This window comes from Apostichopus japonicus, chromosome 23, assembly GCF_037975245.1.
Source record: "Apostichopus japonicus isolate 1M-3 chromosome 23, ASM3797524v1, whole genome shotgun sequence".
Classification (NCBI taxonomy): domain Eukaryota; kingdom Metazoa; phylum Echinodermata; class Holothuroidea; order Aspidochirotida; family Stichopodidae; genus Apostichopus; species Apostichopus japonicus.
Window position 1 is genome coordinate 2944037 of NC_092583.1, and position 22227 is coordinate 2966263.

The 22227-nt window shown below is 37.0% G+C and overlaps 1 protein-coding gene and 1 long non-coding RNA gene across 3 annotated transcripts in view; one reads left to right on the forward strand and one right to left on the reverse strand.

Moving 5' to 3' along the window:
* The window catches only part of LOC139964833 (A disintegrin and metalloproteinase with thrombospondin motifs 6-like), a 43802-nt gene that overhangs the window by 17339 nt on the left and 4236 nt on the right, over positions 1-22227 (reverse strand). For both annotated transcript variants that reach the window (XM_071966843.1, XM_071966842.1), the window contains exons 2-10: positions 13328-13391; positions 9522-9820; positions 8602-8794; positions 5936-6123; positions 4330-4419; positions 3360-3490; positions 3064-3219; positions 2615-2746; positions 2037-2178 (exon numbers count right to left, since the gene is read on the reverse strand). In XM_071966843.1, the coding sequence (XP_071822944.1) occupies positions 2037-2178; positions 2615-2746; positions 3064-3219; positions 3360-3490; positions 4330-4419; positions 5936-6123; positions 8602-8794; positions 9522-9820; positions 13328-13391 (1395 nt within the window). The remainder of the gene's footprint in view (positions 1-2036; positions 2179-2614; positions 2747-3063; positions 3220-3359; positions 3491-4329; positions 4420-5935; positions 6124-8601; positions 8795-9521; positions 9821-13327; positions 13392-22227) is intronic.
* The window catches only part of LOC139964835 (uncharacterized), a 51237-nt gene continuing 33460 nt past the window's right edge, over positions 4451-22227 (forward strand). Inside the window, exons 1-2 of the long non-coding RNA XR_011792106.1 lie at positions 4451-5164; positions 7074-7222. This is a non-coding gene — a long non-coding RNA (uncharacterized lncRNA). The remainder of the gene's footprint in view (positions 5165-7073; positions 7223-22227) is intronic.

The following is a 22227-nucleotide window of genomic DNA, read 5'->3' on the forward strand; positions in this document are numbered from 1 at the left end:
GTAAAAGTTAAGCCTGCAGACGAGATATGCTACAAAGAGAGATTTTAGGTCCACGTCGGGATAAAGTTACTGATCGATAAAGGCTGTATACTTGTTGCCGCATATGTTAGTGAATTTGATTGATGGTTTACTGTGAACAAAGCAGGCGAACTTTGCGATTACGTTCCGTCTGGCTTCGTCGGGTTGAACTCACAATACACTGACTCGAACATATATTAATGCTTCGAATGTTCTGTGTGTGAACTTGGTATGTTATGTGTACGCATATAGCAGCCAAATTAGCATAATTAGCCTAATTTCTCATCACGTGGGAGACAGATACTGAAGATCGCCCATTGACTCAAGTTATTATATTTAGGTTAATGAGAGATCCAACAAAATTACCTCATTATCTATTATCATAATTGTTAAATAATCACCATATATCAAAACGACTTAAAGGGTTCTATTATCCTACGTTCATTTATTTACTTTTTTCTTTTTATTTATATCTTTATTGTTTGCTACCGGCGAAATGTTAGTGACAAATTTCACCGCATTTAAAAAAAATATCGGTTCAGTTCTTTGTGGAAATGGAGCAAATTTTTTTGATGTATGGAATTCTGACAAAAGTCAGGAAAAATAGAAAGTCTCTTGTAGGCGTATAACGTCCTCAATTTCATTTTCCCCAAAAGCTCTAAAATTCCCATCGTTCTATACTCTGTAGGGTTTTTTTTTTAAATTTTAATTTGATGTTAATCTGTGGTTTTTCCACATAATTGCTTTCCACGTTTTTGTTGTGGTTTGTTTAACTATATGAACATGGCGGCTCGAGAATTACTTTTGACAGACACATTTTCTTGATATCATTGGAAATTACTCAACTCACGTTTTTTAACACCCTGTAGCTTTTGCTCTTGCCATACGATTACGTTTAATCTTTCAGGTATCCCCTCGCAACTTTCTGACTTTAATTCACCATGACAACAATATGTTCCCGCCACACATGAAACGCACATGTCTATTTATTGAACCCATATGAAAATATAAGCATTTCTTTTGCACAGGTCAACGACACAATCTCTGAGCACAAATCATTCTAAATCCATTGTGGGAGCTCCTTTTTCTACTTTTTTTTAGTCGTTGAAAAACTAACAACGTTATATGGCTATTGGTTTATCAGTCATATGTTGAAGGTCTTAGCCTATACTATTCAAGGAGAAGGGGAGCTAAGCAGTCCCCAGTGAAACTTTCCAAAACTCCTTATTCCCGATCCAGGAAATGATATTTAGTTAGTAATTCACACAAACGAATACTTCTTAACTGTTTTCTAAATTTACCAATTGAAAATACATATGTACGAGGTTCTATCAACATGAACATACGTTTTACGTATATACACCGTACTATATAGTTATGTTGACTTGATTCATAAGCCGGTATTAATTTTGGCCCCGGAAATTTTTACAACGCACAGTTCTGTTTTAATTGCATATAATATTTCTCTATTGAACCTGAACTTAAAAACCCCATGAGAAAAGTAAAACTCAAATTGCACGGAAGGTAATGTCAAATTGAATTATGGATATAGCTTATCTTGTTTTGATAAATTATCGACTAAATCGTGGTAATTCACAAGAAGTGTACATAATATACTGCGCGTCTGTATATTGGCCTACATATTGGATATTTCCTTCCAAAACGCTATGCCTCAGTACAGTGCTATATTTATATATCTATATATATGTTGTATATACACGTTAACGCAGTACGCATGGACATAAACTGACCACAAATCACGTTAGGGAAATTTGTTCAAAACGTTCATACACAATCGCTCTACAGTCTTTCACACGCTGGATTTTGAAATATTGCAAATGATCATTTCAACTTAGAATTTATAATTAAAATACGAAAAATTCCCTTTTCCTCTTTTCTACCACATATTTTCCTTTCATTCTTCCGTTTTATTTATTCATTTTTTTTCGTTGTTGACGAAGAAATGAAAAAAAAGTGTAACAAATGTCACTTATAGATATAGGTGGCCGTATACTCACAAAGTTACTCTGGCAGGTCTGTGCTCCAGCACCCAGTGCCAATTCACATTGCTCGTTAAGGTCGTAGGACGCCCCCACTAACTCAGCTACAGGTAGAGGGCTGTTAGATGGTACGTCATTTAGGCAAGTAGCTATAGGACCCCTGAAATAATTTAAAAAAAATGTACATAGTCGTGAAAAAAAACCCTTATAAGTGAGTACCAAGAAAGAATCAGAGTTTAATTTCTTGTTTTCGTTATCAATTAGCCTATGACATACATGTCCAAAACTTTACTTTCCGTGCAAACACATAATATGTTTTCGATACTGTGAGTTACCGTATCGTATATAGCAAGTCTGTCACACAGGCTCTCATAGATACACGTTTGGATAATTTTAGTCTAGTTTAATCAAAACAAATTTTAACCAAAAAAAAACACAACAACAACAACATGAATACCAATAATAACAACAACAACAATAATGACAGTTATACTATTGATAGCAACATGATATTTTTACAATATAGAATTGAATCATTGTGATAAAAGTCCTTTGAAGAAAGTGGACATAATTCGATGTATATGTAAAGAACGTACCCTAAGAATGTTCGTATATTTTGTCGGCTGCATTCCGACCAAGTGAACGAATCCCGACCGGCAGGTCTCCATGACGACATAATATTTAAGCCGCTCATACAGCCATAATCATCATCGTGGTTTAAACCTAGCCTGAAAATGAAAAACATTATATATATACATATAAATTATAATTTGTATATAAATACAAAATCATTCATTACAATATTGGCTTGTTAATGAAATGATTTTGGGATGAAAAAGGAAAGATAAACCAAAATGAAAGGGAAGGGGGGGGGGGTATTTATGTAACAACTGGCCCTGCCGTGAAACGATAGGCTAAATATATTGCTGCGTCTCTGTTTAGCCCGTATTACACATTCAATGATTGGTTTCAATAAAATGTATTTTAGATAATGCCACATCGGCGTCCCATACATATCACTAGTGTTTAATAACTATATACTCACGTATGGCCCGTTTCATGCGCAATAACTAGTGATGATCCCAAACCGTCGTCTTGGTTGAAAGAACATTGAAGTCCTCTTCTACAAGTACTACTTAGGTATGCTTTGCCCAGGAGGCTATGGTCACGGCCATTTCCAATGGAGGTGTATATGTTCTTTCTGTTTGAATAAACATAACATATACAATAGAAGGTGAAGTTATAACTTCGGGGAAACTTCGGAAAAACAAGTTATTTTACAGAATGTATTATTTACAACTTGCATTCATTGAGATTTATGTATGTTTCTGCTATGTTTACCTTGTTAAGAGAATTGCATTGTCCCAATGTTCAGGATGGAAATCGTGGAGTGGGTTAATATCTGCTTGCCATTCGCAGAAATCATCGAGAGTGCTCGAAGCCCCTGTCACGTCAAAGGTGGATCCTTGAAGCTATTGTAAATCAGAACAAGGGACATGGTTGTTAAAATGCTCTCAAGTCACGTGGTCTTTTCTTCTTAAATTTCCATATGAGCTTTTAATGTGAAATATCACTGTTTTATAGGGTCAAACACATCTCTTTACTAGCATCTAATATAAAAAAAACCCACAAATTTACGAGCTAAGTTTAGCTATATATATATATGGCAGACTTATAGTAAGATTTTGATGAAACGGTCCCCTCATGGTAAAATCTTCGCATTGGTTAAAAAAGTAGCTGATGGAAACTAGATTGCTAAGGCGTCAAATATGGTTGGGAAGAAAAGTAAAAACAGCTCCACCAATAGCCTACACACTCACTGTCGAAGAGTTATCACAACATGCAAATCATTGAAGTACTTAAATTAAATGAATAACACAATGTCATGCTGGGTCAGATCTAATTTACTACCTAACAAGACATTTCGGATGAACATTAAAGAGCACTTAAATAGGATACTGACCGAACTTCATTTCCCTGGAAACGGAACGAATGCATTAACAAGCAAGTATTATTTCCTATTATACATGTCTGTTTGTCTACATAGGTCTATACATTACAACTTGTCGAAGTTCATCAGTTGGAGGAAATTAATAACATTATAAAGATGGAACTGTGTTTACAGACAAAGTAATAGATACCTTCCTATGCAACCATATAATGAGCCGTTCCATATCGGCTTATGGAAGAATCTAGGTTTTCCTATCATGGTAATGCAACATAATTCTGCGGCCTAGGTGTACATTAAAATAAATAAAAAGTGACTAGGCTAATCACCGTGGAAGCAACTCCATGATGAAGTAGGACTTACTGTTGGTGAATCTGTGTCAAGAAGGAGCAGTTTCACAATATGTAACCTTAGAGTTATATCGAGACTTGGATCGGCATATCGACGGCTTACCTATAAGAGAAATGATATGAACCAATTGTTGAATATATATGTAAGTCAGAAAATGTACAATGTTCGTACATTATCATGCGATGATTGCAAGATATACCGTTGATTAAACCCTAATTAATTACAAAACACTGAATAAATATCAATTTTCATCTCAGAATGTAACAATTTATTGGAAAATTTTAAAGGGAGATAACCAACAATTGTCTCGAAACGGCACGGTAGTTTGGTGCATTTATTTCAGTTTAAGTCTGAAAACGCGCAAAGAAAGTAACAAGAATATAAGTAATATGCTGTGTGTCTATAATTCATTGACGTTGAATACAATCAAGCAAGAAGTATCTAACACAAGCAGACTACACCTGCAGTTGTCATAGCAATATGAACCGACGTTTTCATGTCATCATATCAGGACAGCAGTAAAGTGCACTGACATAACGGTCACTTTCGAATTGCAAGCATGTACTACATGTACACACTACATGTCGACTAGGCTAGTTATCCGTCAGCCATTAACACATATATGTGGAGTTCTCAAGCAAACAGTACGTACTAGTAGCCTATATTGGCTTTAACATGGAAGGTATTTGATCAGACGAAAATATGTGGGAATTAGGAATTGAAGCATTTACGCTCTTTTGGATAATGACGTTTACTGTTCCTTGAAACGTGCAGTTCTTGAAATGATTTGCTGCTGTATTCCCGATCATGGTGGATGTCGTTGCTGTAATGTAACAGTATACTAACGGTAGGCCCAAGAATAACAATTTGACGTAACGTTAGTGGTAATGACGACGTCAGTAGTCAGTTGTGGGGTATAACTGTCTTTCATTGAATCCCAGCTCTCAGGAAATTTTGGCGATTCCCATTTTGCTCATCCAAAGCCTCTTGAAGTTGAAATACTACTAGGCTAGGCCTAGGCCTAATTAGGCCTGACGATAGGCTGTACCTTTCATCGTTTCGTCATAATAACACCGGTTTCGAAACCAGCATTGCTAAATGAGGTCGTCGTTGTTGCTCGCACCCTATGGTTAGTGTATTTTATACTGAGGTTTGTTGTGTCAGAAACTTTGGTCATCAATTGTCAATGTGTGTTTACATCGAGGGGCTTGTTGTCATACTCATAGTCATACCATAGGCCTACACATAGGATGCTTGATCTGATTCGTTTACTTTTGACTTAGGCCTAACGTTAGGTTAGGTCGTTGAATATGGGCAGCTTGGATTAAGCTTACCGAGATACTTCCGCTGGTGAGTTAACCGTGCGTTACCCAATACATGAATCAAAGGTCAGCTGATGACAACGGACCAATCAGATTCGAGAATCTTTAACAAGCATGAATGGACATAATATGTGATAGAGTGCTCAAGGTTTAGGCTACCCATTAAGTGTACCCTTGTACCCCCCCCCCCCCCGATCCACTCTTGTATGTAATGCCTTTCTGAGATATATTGGTTTGTATTTACTTTGTCTTGTTAAGCTTAAACCTTTACTTGGATGAGTGATAGATAGTCTTACCACATTCATGAGTGAAAAGACATAGTCTTCAGTATTGTTGCCATGGAAATCAACCATGTTCTTGTCGGCTACAACAAAGAGTTCGAGATACTTCTGCCCGACGTGTGGTAACGGCTGTGATTGAGAGATAGATTTTGGTCCCGGTCGTCTGAGAATAGAACCAGGATCACCAGGATCATACCCAACGGCTGCAAGAAAATATCATATGAGAAAAGACTGGAATTAGGAATCTAATTAAAAGGGATTTTGTGATGATATAGGTCTCAAAGTGACGAGACATTAGGGGAGGACTAATCATCGAGGGAATTTATATTTCATGTCTTTTGTTTTAAGTTTATATTGCGCATCAAACTTGAAACCAACAGAGGTTAAAAGCTGTCAGTCTAGATCAAATTTAAAATTAGTATCGAAATCCATTTAGGGTATACATAGAGATATATATTTAAATAGAAGTGTTTGATTGTGTGTTTGAATAAGTAAAAGGTCATTGATAACACTGCAGCAAGTGGCAGAAGCTGCTAAATGATGTGTTCAGCGAGAAAAATATATATACAAAATCCATTAGTTCCCCCCTCGTTAAGTACTATCGTCGCCCTTTTAACGTATGTTAACGGTAGTATAATGTGAAAGTGCTAACATTAACGAGGTGGCAACAACACGCAATTGTTTTCCAGACTGCTTTACTTTATGATTACTTCCTCGTCTTGAAAATAAAAAGGCATGTTTGTCGGAAAAGTGCGGTTATTTTCTGGATAGTTTTTCTTTTTCAACAGTTTCCGAAACTAACAACTAAACCTCGGATCACAGATCAAATTTTCTTTCAATTTAAGTTTTGGCGAAAGATGAAACTATATGTCGTAGGGTGTCAAAGAACGATATTTGAGTAAACATATATATATTTAGATGTGTTTAGAATAAAAGTCATTCTTTACCGAATTAAACCTTGCTTATGAAACTTACGAAACCTCAGGAATGTTACGATAGTTTGCAGTTACACCACAAAATGTTTCCGAATATCGATATTTTTAACTTCAGTTATTTTTTACAAGTTAGGTCAGTATTACTGGCATTTACTCTTCGGGCCCCCCTGCTGACATCACAATTTGTTTGTTCCAACTTTACATTTCACTTTTCCCAGAAAACAATAGCTATTGTGCGAGTCGCGTGATTTCGTGTGGAAAACACATGGTTTGCCAAGAAACGGCGGCATTTCAGAAAACCGAAGTATTTTAGGACAATGTGACTGAGAACAACCACCGCCGGAAGTAGGTTAAAGTCGATCGAAAGGTAAGTTTGTAAAAGAGGTTATTCCGCTCTCATAAAATCGCCACGATTGCTCAAAATAGTTACTACCCGCTGAGAACAGGAAAACAATACATGATTTGTCACCATAGGACAAACCCGTTCATCCACCTACATGTAACAGTTTAGCAAAGTTTTCATGGAACAGATACCTACTACAAAATTTCTGATCTACTCCCGTTTGAGTCAGATAGAGTTATAAGTCATTATGAGTTATAGATAAGCGTACGTAAGTAATTCAACTAAACCAATAACAAGCTTTGAGGTGGGGGGGGGGGGGGGACATCAGTACTTGAAACAATGAAGTATGAGTTTGTATGTTTTCGTTTAATACATCCGTTTTTTTTTTTTGGATTTTGTTGTTGTATGAGTCAGGATATTCGAGGCGCAGATTTAAACTTTGTAGAAGCCCACCGCGGGGACATATAAACCGAATTCTATCTCAACTCTATCTCAACCTAAAATAATCATTCAACCGAAATACCACAGAAGGTCAAAATGAACCTTGAAGATATATATTTCTATAGCTCATATATGATGGTTAAGGTATATAGTTACAATTCTGTCGATCTTTTAGCCCACAATGTGTCTTTAGCTTGGTCTGTTCGTGGTACATTGACTGAATATTGACATTAATGAACCGTTGTTATACATTTCCACGAACCGCTGGTATGTTGCCAAATGATGAAATAAGTAATATACCAGTAATAAAGACTAATAAAGACGTAGACAATATAGAAACCAACAAAGTCAGTCCCGGTTATGGTTGACGCCTTCAAAATTGTTAAAGACACGTAAATGACATTAAATGTGACCGTTGATTGAACTCATCGACAATGTGACTTAACTTTCCAACATGCCCAATACGCTGAAAAGTAATTCGCGTCCGTTTCAAACATCTAATCGGTTCATTTGTTCACTTTTGGTAGTAGGTTGTATATAGAGACGTATATGTCTATCGTATAACTTTAATTTATCCTAAGTTTAAATGGCTGACTATATCTTATACCCCTGGTCCCCTTGTATAACAGGTCCACGAGACTTGACAATTACTTCCTACAGGCCAGAAGACGGTGGTCAATTATTTTCGGTGACGTTACTTTTAGGCGGGAAAGAGCGCTGCTTGGTGTCTTACTCTATTTCCAGTAGTTTTATGTGCCATTTCCTAATTAGTAGGCTATATATATATATAGTATACGGTACGGCCGCATTTCTAATTTATAAGTTTAACAATATTCATGTCTTATCACGAGCGTCAGTTACATTTCATTTAATATATGTATCATCATGATTTTTAAAAATCGGTGCGCGGTTATACTCTACACCCCCCCCCCCCACCCTCCATGGAACATTTGTAAACTTACGAGCTTCATAAGAACAAAATGGCTGATGTCTTCCCTCAGTTGGGTCTTCGGACTCTTCTGCAGGACGTGAGACTGATTTCTTGTAAATAATGTGTGGACTTTCAACATCTCGTCTCGTTCGCATTTTACTGGCATGGTTATCTCTGAGTGGCTGTATGATATAGTCGGTCTCGTTATGACTTAGCATACCATGCTGTGTGCAAAAAACAGAAAGAGCAACGTAAAAAAAAATAAATAAATAACGTCAAAAGTTCTAGCATCTGTATAGCATCCCATATTTTTCCCCACGTGATTCTTATTAGCATACTCAATTCGTTTGAGACAGCAGAAGCTAACACTGAGCAGCAAATTGTTACCTCTTTTTGAGATGTAACGAAATACGTCCCATGCACTTTTCACACGAGTATACCAACACTGCACGTATCCCACCCCAAATAACGACTTGTATCTCAATGGGAGTTATTTTGTGTTTGTCTGTCATTACCGTCTATGGGGGTGGGATGGGGTGGGGATGGTGGTGGTGGGGGGAAGTAGTCCCGATTCCAACTTTGTCACCTCATCTGTAATGACTCTGTCTTCGTAGCAGAGTTTCCTGTGTTTGTATTCATCCCCTTGGACTCGTACTAGTCTTCATGCTCCGGATATTCGCAATAGTCTACTATCGAAACAGTGTTACGTAGGCTACTCTTGCTTAGAGCTTTGTACCCGTACTCATACCAAGAGGGATTCTAGTTCTATACTCAGCGTACTCATGTTGTTGTACTCGTATACACAGGTTTCGTCTATCACCGCCATTTCATTCTGAGGGGAATGGGGGCGAGGTGGAATAGTGCCGACCTATAAAACCATACACAACAGCAAACGACCCTCCATTATATTCAAATACGTTATTTGTATTGTTCAGTGAATGGGACACTCACCATTCTTCCATTGCACAGGCTTATTGCAGCGGCTGAGTTGTCGTGGTCTTTCAATGACCCAAAGTAATGACAGTCTTCGGTACGTAGAGGTTTCCTTTCTACTGTGCCATCGGCTTTTAATGTTTCTACCTGTAAACCTTTCCTTACGAGCCAGTCATTCTTTTCCAATTGAACATTAAAAATTGTATCAAAGGCCTCGTACTGTACTTCGTGTATTGGCTGATCATTGGATTCTAAATGTTCTGTACTGCGTTTGAATACGTCATTGCTAATAAATTGAGGTGAGATAATATCGAATTCTATGAAAGGAAAAAAAAAAGGGAAGAGAAATAATGAAAATGGAGAACAAATAATAATTAAATGATCGTAATAAAGAAAAAAACTTGTAAGTGGATTTGAACAATTAAGTTTTTAAGGTTATAAAGTTATATTTCTGCATCGTTAATTGTTATTCTTGTCTTTATAAGTTCATAGATTCTTTGTGGGTTGCAATCCGATTTGGGTCAATTTGGTAAACCAATTTTAACTAATTTTCGTCATGAGTTGTTCAACTCCAGAGTGGGGTTTGTCCTCTATGACGGACTTTAGTTCAAACTTCGAAGCATATGGAATTAAAACAGAACGTTTGAACACATAAAATGGGAAACAATCTTTCGTTTTTGTTGTTGTTCTTTTTGGCTTTTTGAGACCTTAAGGCCCGGTCACACTATACCGATATTTTATCGGAATACTATCCGATTTTCCCAGAGGAATCGAAACAGACAGTTTTTCGTTCGGGTCTTCTAGCCACAGTGATAAAGGACCTGATTTGCTATCTGTTGAGCCATTCCGACGTGGAATAGCCCTCAACTAACTTTTGATATTGACTCCGTTTCCTTTTATCGGTTAGCTATCCGATTTCTCTTCCGATTTTTATCGCTTTTCGATGTGACGTCACTTCAGAATGTAGTCAGTTCTAGAACCCCTCAGATTTGAAGTAGGTATTCGAATATTCTACTGCATTCATTACATTCACTACCACAAACCTCACTCTTCGGCCTTAAATCGGAAAAATCGGACCGTATTTCGATAAAATATCGCTGTAGTGTGACCGGGCCTTTAGAGCATATTAAATTCGGGGCCCAAATAACCAAGTACAGGTTTTATCTACCAGGTAATTATTTAGTGATCAATTTTTCATGTAGCATTGATTGAAGGTGAAACAAAAAATGCTACATATAACTTTCAACTTGTATTGCAATTTGACCATTTCTGCATAGCATTTGGCGTTGCGATACTATATCAGTTATTATTCCCTGCCTGTCATTTTACGACGGTATATTTACATATATACTCTGAAAACAATCTTTGTTCCACCAAAGTGTCAAATTTCCCTGTTGAACGTGATTTTCGAAACCACTAATCGGAATATTGAAGACTCGGTCTATTTGTCCGTCAATTTTTGTTTGTGATCAATTAAATCGTAAATGTTTGTTTATACAAGACACTGTCATATGCAGATACGTTGGAGAAAGTTGTTTATGACGTCATCTTTTTTAAGGTCAAATTTGTTTTTGGTGACTGGAAACTTCAATCAAACTTGAATCCATTCTGCTTTTTTTTTTCTTTCTTTCGTAAAATTGATTAAATAGCCAAAAAAAATTTTTGAATAAAAAGTTATATTTGCGCAAGCCTTTTGTCATTCGGCTAATCCCCTACCCGTCTTTAGTGTTCAAACATATAGGGGTCGAGATTTTTTTTTGGGTGAAAGACACGTTAAATTGGTGACCTAGAATTCAAGGTTGTTGTTGAATAAAACAGAATCGTTTATTATTTTTGCGGTCTGGTCATCCATTCGATATTGACCTATGGTACAATCGTAATAAAGTATACTCTTTTCTGTTTTTTATTTGCCTGCACCCTTCACTCAAAAATGATTGTGTTTGACAGGGGGGTTAACGGTTTGGGGTTTTCTTCACAAATTCATAATAAAAAGAAGAAAGTAGCACATTGATTTCTGTTTTCAATCATCAAAAATATTGTCGACGTTTTGCTTTCAGTCATTTAGACTAACTAATTTGCCGCTAAACGTTCCGTGGCATCGAATGACGAATCTACTGTTAAAGCGACGCGCAAACCACAAAATTACGTTAAGCATATACACACTGATACACGCACGCACGCACTCACATGTATATATGCTACCGTGTTTGATCATTGAGACTGTTCGGAGATTGTATATACTGTGTACATATATACTACTCTGTGGAACCAAGATGAACAAGTAACTATGGAAAAATGTCATGTGCTTTCCATTACCAAAATCGGATATAACTAATTAAGCTAATACCGATAGAATGGCGAGTCGTACACTGCAGATGTCAAATACAAGAAGATTGTTTAATGCAATAATGGCATACTTTAAAGAAGCGTTCTGTTGTTGCTTGACGATCTAACCAGCCTTATCTAGGGTAACTTTAGTAAATGTAGATTACAATTTATCTAAATGCAGCAACCTTATGCCTCCAAATGTGTTTTTTTTTTCTCCTGCTTTTTATTTTCAAAACTCCGATGCTTGATGAGCTGTGATTAATGACCCTCATTCAATTGTCAACATTTCGTCTAGAGTAAACCCAATATTTTATGGTATCCAGGCACAATGTTTTATGTTTAACCGCAAAAAAATTGTCACCTGCCAAATGCGAATATATATAACCTCTTTGAATATAAGTCAAAGACATGCTATTGGCGGTTCAGAGGGTTTGGGTATTGAAGACTTCCTGCGGGACATTTATATCGTTTTATGCATGGACGTAAAATATTTGATTGGTTAATAAAAATTGATTACTCAACATTTGTTGGGGATAGAATAGCCCGATGAACCCAATTGTTCGAAATATGACAAGTATCTAAATATCACAAACTATCATGGCTTACAATTGGTCAGTTTTATCTTGCAGTCATTTCTCATTTGTAAAAGATCACAAAATAATGAGGTCGCGCAGAACTAAGGTGGCATTATAAATTAGGGTTGATGACTCAAGGTGCACGGTGTCTACGTAAAAGTCAATTACGTTTCCCGCGTTTCCCATAGGAACAAATATTATGTGATAGATTGTGGTTTGAAAAGGAATATGTATGATAATCCATTTAATACCAGATGTTAATCCGTGTGTTTAGGTTTTCTACTCGGTCAACATACTCATGGTCTACATAGGCTTAATACTTGAACTAAAAAAGATAAGTTTTCTCCAGAAGCTATTCCAAACGATTTTGTGTAATCTTCATGTGACGTCATGAATATTCGTTACAATCTTTCACTTGTGGGGAGATATTAAAACAAAAGTTGAAGCTGTCAATCACAAGCAGCTTTAATAACAGACTTATATCGGCGTGCGTCACTGCGATAAGTGATGTGGAGCAAATGCGCATGAGCAAACGCGGTCAATGACCATCACGTTCTTTCGGAGTATAATATATATATATATATATATATATAGGCTATATATATATATAGGCTATATATATATATATAGGCTATATATATATCACAGCAAGTATGGGGTCAGTAAAGCAACTATATACACCCTGGTTCAACCGTCCTTGTAACTGGGAGCGCCACACGCTGTAAAGATATGTAGGTATATAGGTATGTTATCATAACACGACGATGGTGCAAGGACCACTCACTCTATGCTTATCACTAGCACAGTATGTATTCTCAATCTTGAAAATGGGTAAAAAAGAAATGTTCCTCTAATAGAGACATTATTTGCAGTTTGGTAAACATTGAAACAATACCGGTATCTTATAACTGTGATCCTTACCTTGTATTGCACTTCCGTCCCTGGAATATTCTTGAAGTTCTTCTACGGATAACACGTCATTTTCCTGCAATAGAAGTATAAATGTGAAAGTCGTGTGATTGTTATCTCTTTTAATGCCATCCCCCCCCCCCCATTTTAATTGCATGTATACTTGTCTTCAACAATTTCCTCTCCTTCCGGAATCAAATTAATCTTTGGTAATTACGATTTTTGTCTATACAAGAAACGAGTCAGACACACAAACACATACACACACATGTTATCAAACTCAGAGAATATCAAATCCACTACAGAGTATGTTATAAAAAATGTCGTGAAAATGGTATATACACAAACGAGTTTTCAAAGCCTCTACACTAATTCGATCATTATTTCTTTAAATGATTCATGTTGGTATCAAATTACCGTAGGAATGTAGCAAGAACAGTTAATGGCATGCAGCTTTGGAAGCAAAACGGTATATAGGTTATATCACGTAAAATTGCATCGCTTTAAATGGTCTTTAGTATATCCCCAACATCTTCCAAACCCACTTTACTCGGCGCAATAATTAAATCAATTCCAGTCGTGTAATGAAACCAACAATTAATATATATATATCAATGTGGGTAAATCTAGCTGAAATCGTTTTTTTTTTCACGATTAACCGTCTACCCATACAGCTAATAATGATTTTTGCAATACGGTTATGTGCCTCACCCCCCCCCCCCCAACAATATGAGTGGATTATGTCTCCTTGCGTTATTGTCAGTGTACTTCAGCTACACAAACGTGCCCAAGACTGGCTTCCTCAGAGGTCAGTATATTAAACGCAATCACATTTGCGTGCCACCTGTCGTGATCGCTACTGGGGAATAGCCGGCATCAATTTCGCGAGAATGTGTCGTAAATTAGTTTTCAATAGCCTTCGTAACTCAGTGTAATATGCACTCATGGAATAATATATAAAATCACTTTTCGGGTGTTTTTTTTAATATGCGTGGACCCGACCGATACAGTTCAGTGGATGTCATTTTTTTTCTATCTTTTTTCGCCACCTTGACTGAAATTAATATAAGTGAGCCCTGAGTTCACACTTCTTTGTACCTTAGGTTGTACGATTATTAAATCCTACGCGTAATTGTAAGGTATTCTATGGTAGGTGTTAAAGGGTATGTGTTCTAACACATTCATGGTGTCAACAACGTTAGCCTAAGTACTTGTACTACATGGAACCCTAGGACAAGTGATAAACTTTTGTCCCCAACCCACCGGGCAGGCCTTTAAGGTTGCCGACATTTCTTCCCGTTTAGGTAGTAATATTTGAAGTTGACAGCCGACCAAAATGCCATGTACTGCCAGTCTGTTATGACCAACGAGATTCATTATACTCCGTATAACGTTTCTTTCATCATACCTTTAAATTTTTGGAAGATTATGGTATTTGTTCGCAACTATACAGAAATAAAAATTGGAGAAACAAAAACTATCGCTAGCAAGGGATTCGAACCAGTGATCTCTGGGTCAGCTCTGTGTCACTGGTTCGAATCTCGTTCTATAGTCAGTAAAATTCTTTGTTCTTTTCCATTGTCTTAAATTCCCAGTCAATTTTCCATTATTTTCCATTTACTAATATAATAGGAATAACATTTGTAAACAAGTTTTTTTGGTTTTTTTTTTTAAAAACCTGTGCATCTCTCGAAAGGTTATGAATATTTTCTATACAGTTATAGGCCTACTGGTGATGTAAGTACATGCCGTGTGGTTATTCACACACCTTCAACTCCCGATTAATAACTAAAAATGGAGCAAAGGCACTTCCTCTGACAAAGTTGTCCTTATTTATTTTTTAAACGATCAACACGTCGTTGTTATTTTTTTCTAAAACGTTATAAATTCTGAAGAAGTGGTCGATGTGGTTAAAGGCTCATAATATCATTGCACTTATCATATCTTGATCTATAATTCATTCCTCGCCAGCTCTTTTCCTTACAGTCAACTATTGTTGTACGTGGACAATATACCTTTATTTATAATACATTCTCTGTGCCACCTTTTATTGTGGCTGAATGCTCACGCGAAAAGCTCTTTCAACAAAAGCCTATTAGTTTCACAAAAGTTACCACTCATTTTTCAACAGTTTTTGGACAAACTAGTAGTACTAAAAGACAACCTGTCTTATTGTAGTATATAGGCTTTGTCGGTTTCGCACAGTGCAAATTGGCCATCTACTTGCCTGTTGAACACCATATAGCAGACAAACTGCTTGCTATTGTAACTATAAAGAGGACCAAATTGTGAAAAACTATCACCATTTTCTCAACGAGGTATTAAGTAAACAACAGTCTGCACATTGTGTGGTCTTATTGTTGGCTTTTCTCAGCTTTATTATCAAAATTTCTTTTCCTAACAACCATCTAAAATTCTAAACCATACGCTTAAGCAAGTCTCATAAACACATGATCAGCACAAATAGGCTAAACATCACATTGTGAATGTTCGTAACCCTTATAGTTTTACTCTTGTGTGTGTTTTCAGCAAGGGACTGCGAAAAGTTATGGTTATTGACGCGCCCCGGAAAAACGTCTCTCTGAAATCAATATCAGGCGAAAACAACGTGAGGGAATTAAGTATGTGCCTCCTTCAGAATACAGTGTAAATGTATGCGTTCCGTTTTTGAGTGCAAAGATAACGTTTCAAAATATGTATATTGCAAACTGATTTAACCAAGTCGGTTTAGTTTAGGTAATCAAGAAAAGCATCTCTTTTATGTATAGACTTTGAATCTTTGTATAGCTGCACCACTATATAGACATCCACTCGTTTTGTCGTATAAGAATACGAAAGAATAACTCAAGCGAAGTCCCAGGGTAACCCATGTGGAAGTCATTGATTTTCTTTACTCTTGCAAAGAATATACTTAGACACTTAAATATTAGGCCGTTGCTGTGACCCCATATGTCGTAATACGAATACCAGAAATGTTGTGAGCTCTCAAAACTGACGCAACTATCGACTTACTTAAAGGAGTCTATGCGCGAAGAAGTAAAGAAATGACAACTTAGCACCCATCGTGACATGGGAACCCCCCCCCCCCATCACACCCCTCCACACAAAAGAGGTTCATCTTCCACTCTCTCACTATCTCCGTCAATCCTTTGTCTTCCTTCCATTCGTTCAACTCATCTTAGAATATCACCCTGAAAAAAAAGTATTAATTTTCAGCAGGTTAGCTATGTTCGTCCATCTTTGTTCTAAAATGGAGGGACAAATATCTTTCTTGACTCTCTCCCAAACCCTGACTGATATTTCACCAAAACGTGAATGAATAAATTTCGTAACTTTACGAAATTTTTTCCTTACTATTATAATTACAAAATCCGATATTATTGTAAATATATCTCTTTAATCAGATACTGCAGCTGCGTTATTTTCTAATATAAATGTCAATCTGTTTTTAAGATAGAATAAAGGGAAGTAAGGATGGAAAAAAGCGTTACACCTGCATTCCTTCCGTCTTACTGGGCAGGTGTTAACAAGAGTCTGGTGCATCTATATGTAACGTATAGAACCAACTTGAAGGCTAGTGAATCGACAACATGGCGTGAATGCTCATAATTTGAACAGCCATCCCATAGCAGCTAGCATGCCTTCCTCACTCCTTCTCACTCTCCCGACTCTTCACTTACCCCCCCCCCTCCGCCTCCGCCCTTACGCACTCTCTTGCCTTCCTCTCAATCCCTTATACCTGAAGAACTATCTTCAGGTTAATGATGGACCATAATCAACTACTTTGTGGACATGGCCGTTGAGAGCCAAATCGGGTCCCAGGGACAAATTACGTCACCGGGCCCCTTAATTTCCCAGGCCTGTATTAAAGGCTGTTCTGACCCCCTCTTATCAGACCAATTTGTGGATATCGTACAATTTATCCCCCCCCCCCCCTTGATACAAAAAATACAAATGTCGTTACAGTCGTTTACCGATACCAATCTACCATCATAAACCGCGACTCTGAAAAAGAACCCAACTCCAAAATCACAAAAACATCAAATGCTGTTTGAAATCACTTTCTAAAGATGTCTATTAAGAACAGCAAACAGCAATATACACGGAGACACCAGCAAACCTTGGCCAGGTGAAAGGATGTTGTTGGTTTGGCAGTACCATTTAAGTAACAAGAGTTAAACACATTTATACGACAAACTATATGAATGGCCTCAAGTTGCTAAAAAAGCTAATCTTGTTTACGTATTTTTGCGGTATATTCGACGACAAACATAAGATCGGAAATGGGTCATTTAACTGCATTTTCAATCTTCCAGTAATTGCAAAAGGAGGTGTTGGTAAATATTGATCAGGGAATATTGGTTTGATGGTTTACCAAATATTAGTCAAAAAGTGACGAAAGTTAGTTTGATCTGGGAGACCGCAATAATCCTGTTTAATCCCTGGTATGGGAAGAGGAGGTCAAGAAGAATATCTAGAATAAATAAACAGACACCCGCCGAGCGATGGACAATACATATTTACAAGCATTATTGCAATATCATATTTATTGTATACAAACTATTATAGTGTATACAGAAACGTTATCTGCATACAGAATACACTGGACACATCAGGTTTGAGACTGGAGTGAGGACAGGAATCAGACCACTGTTCACTGGTATTTTACCTGTGGCTGCTCCACGCCTAAATGAATCACTACTATGAAAATTACGGGGTTACGGGAGGAAATGGCCGCTCAGCTCGGCCCAAAGTGCCAGGGGCGCTGGTATATGCCATTTGGAGAGCAATTTACCTCGCATACATATCGACGATAATTAACATACATTTAGAAGTAGTTGAACATGGATGTATAGGGTCAAATACGTTGAGCGTTGCAAGTCCATCACCGCATATGATATAAATGGAGGTCTCTGCAAAGCTTGAGATTGAAATGTTGTTGTTCATCTTTGCCTCCGTTTCAAGTCCAAATTTCTTGTGAAATTGTGTGATGCAATAGAAAAACATGTACCAAACCCCCATATGGTATCTCTTGGTAACATTTCCTTGTTATGATTATAGGGACATTTGTTTGGAAGCGCCACCGTGGCGACTGTTGTCTATCCTGTTAACGTTTTCAAGACAAACTGCCAACCATCTTCGACAGACAAAGTCGGCAATTAAAACAGTAATTACTATTCTGCCCGCAGTGAGGAGGAACTGCTTGCGATAGGAAAACAAGTCCAGGACGTAAGAAGATTGAGAAACAGAGAGAGAGAGAGAGAGAGAGAGAGAGAGATACTAACAATTCGTATGATGGTATAGAGGTCATTTGCAAACTTTTATCAGCTACAATTTGTCGTAAAAAAATGAAAAGAAATGGTTTAACAACCAAAGAGGGTGAAGAAAGGGTAGAGATCAGGTCTTCGGGTGAAATTATGTGGTTTACAGAGAGCAGATATCTGGTAATAATGTCGATGGGTTATGATAAATTTTTGGAGAAACAAAATAACAGATCAAGTACATCTAAAAACGACGCGTTTATTGTAGAAAAGAGATAAGAGCGTTTCTCATGGCTATATAAAAATGACAATTGGAATTTCTTCTAATGCTACCCAATGGGGTTGTGGAAAAGCTTGTTTGTGAACTGAGAGACGTTTATAATAGTCTTGCTGGATACAATTACATCGAGAAATAACATGGCAATGTATTTCGAGATTTTATAGCAGTTTATGGTTACGTTTTTGAGAGGATACACAGGGAAGTATATGGCATATCAATATACATAAATATACATACATATATATACATACATATATATATATATATATATATATATATATATATATATATATCTATATATATATATATATATATATATAGATAGATAGATAGATAGATATATATATATTATATATATATATATCAATATATATATATATATATATATATATCTATATATATATATATATATATATATATATATAAAACCTATAAAATAGTTAGCTGTACCATGTAGTTCTACAGCAAGGTAATTGAACCAGCTTCACATACCTACCATACAATAACGTACGATAGAGCACCGTATCAAAATGTAATGTGAGAAACAGTGAAGAAAATCGACAAATAAAATGCTTGTCTACGAATTTTGATCAGTTTGACCTGGTCGCTTGAATATATTTCAGAAAGTTTAAAGCTTCCTTTTCGGATGTCTTGGTCGTGCTAAATGAGATTGTATGTGAGTCGAGACTTAAACACACTAAAACACGCATCCCTGTCAACCCCGTACACTTTCTTATACCATAGCAAATGATAGTGTTTGAATTACGTCCGAGAGTCCGGTAAAAATTAAATTCAAATCTCAATCCATTTTGTGAATATTCTGTAAAATGATGTGAAAGAGTGTTTGCCATGTTTGGGGCTTAAGCTGGCTATAGAAAAGAACTTAAAAACAAAAATATTCTGTTTAAAATAGTCGATGCTATATAGCTACAGTTCCAGTTGTATTACCACTCTTACTTTAGAAGATGAATCTTGTATTTGTTTACATTCTGATCATAATCTCACCATCTCAAAGCCCGGCACTAATGATGACGTCATGTGATGTATTGCGGTCAGTGACGTTATGATTATGGTTAGTACTGTCACTGTTGGGAATTATGGCAATAAGCAGACATGAATGGCCTGCGGATATTATTATGATTATTATAGCTGTACGGGTGTCCATTTATACACTGATTTTCATTTCTATAGCAACTGTCTATACTAGTTGGGTTTGTGGCTAACTGAAACGGACAAACGTCGCTAGTCCTAACAAAACATTACTCCAGAAATTAGCAACGGCGATTTCCTCTCAAAGTTATAGTTATATATACATAGAAAAGGTTCTTATACTATTAAAGGCAAGCGAATATATATGGTTAGAAAAAAAAACAGTTCATAAGAGGCATTGTCAATCAAGTGCTTCTGTTTTAGTTCTCTCAACAGCGGGCTGAGAAAAGGTCTACTACCTTTCATAAATTTCTCAACTCCCCCTGTGAGATAACAAACGTAGTTTACGACAATTGTGACTGATGGAAGATATGGTTAATGAAGATAGCAAGCTAGTGTAACGAGAACACTCAACGGATGGGTTATATGAGGGGGAACGAAGTTTGGCGCGCATCATGGGACACACAAAAATTCCAAGATGGCAGACGACCAGATATTTCTCAGCAGGAATAAGTGGCTCGTTGTTTCTCTTTAGCATTCAGTAAAGGAATGTGACCAGACAGTTAATGATATCAATTTATTAGAGGAACCTTGATGACGGAGTAGGACGTTTGAAATATAACCTTGAACTAAAGGGTACGATGCTATGAAAATAAGTTAGCATACTATCTATCAGAAAGGTGATCTTGCAAACATTTACAGCTAGGCTGGAAAATCGCACACGTAGTGAACGTTAGGATAATGTTCCACCGTCAAGTGTCTTACCGTACATTAATGAATGGAAATTCCGTTCGTACCAATTACAGCCACGTGTTTTGATGTCTGTGCGTCATCAATGAGGCTCCCTACTATGTTTAAGCCCTGGGGGAACTCAGTCTCTTAATCCTTGACGCAAGTTACGTTTGCAATTAAAAGCTATAGTTTTACGGTAAGGACTATCGCAACGTCAGGATATGAGATTTAGTAGACCTTGTCTTGATGAGGAATAGCTTGCTGAAAGAACACTTTAGATTACTCTGTTTACCTAGATTACCCAGATTATTAGAAACGTAACATGTAACATGTGTTCCTTAAAACAAAGTTTAGTCGTTGTATCAGAGGCGTGTGTTAAGTCGGGTACCCGACATATTTCTGTCACCGCCCACCCCCTCCCCCACAAGTAATTAATGAAATTGAAAAAAAACGCTATCCCATATTTTTCGGACCACTCCACATTAAATGATGATTAAGTCAGACAGTCGGGGCATCGACTGTTTGAAGTGGTCAGAGAAAGCTCTTCCTGCACCACCCCCCCCCCTTATCCCCTTTTATTACTATCTGTTGTTGATGTTTCTATGGTAGTCAACGACGGAACGCCAAGCGGACTTGAAAGAGTCATTCTTTGGCCTATAATGTCATGACTCATATTAAACATAATTGTTATTCCTTTCTTATGAGAGCAACATTTTCTGATTATTTTACCGGCAGACATGTCCTCGATTTTTTTTTTGTACAAAAGTATAGCTTACCTTTTGTGGCAATAATCAACATGTGGTTGACCAAAGTAATAATAAGAGCGGAAAAAGGGATTTATGTATCATAAAACCAGAGGATTTGAGACCAACCAACGACGAAGAAGAGATAACTTTGTTTCAAGCGATTTCCTTCAGCTCGTTTTTGCTTTGCACTTCAAAGGTGTCTACTGCAGACCTGAGCGTAATAAGCGAGATTTGACCAGGTGTTGGTTATAACACAATACCCTACAATATAGTACTAAACTATTCTTCAAATATTGTATACGTCTGCCTGTTGTACCAGCTGGGCTTAACCACAGACAACGCGCCCGAGCAAGATAAGATGCTTGTTTGTCTGATTGTTTGAATACGACCCATTTTATACAAGGGGAGGTCTTTATTTAGGATACACCTTTGTTGTGGACAGGAATAAGTTAGACGAAAGGAATGTCTTTCTCTCTGTATTTCAAAAGAGAGCATTGTTTCCATTTTACAGTAATTTGGAAGCAAAACAACGTAACCACATCGGCCTGACTCAGACCTTTTACAAGAGTGATTCATACAAGAGGGAAGTCCTAGTTTGGGGTTAAATTATAAGCTCCATTTTAACTTATAACTTTCTGTCGAATTCGGACATGGCTGCGAACTATACAGATATAGATATATATAAATACAAAGTGGTGTGGATTTGGTGTCTCCATAAATGACAGTTAACCCTACTCCCTACCC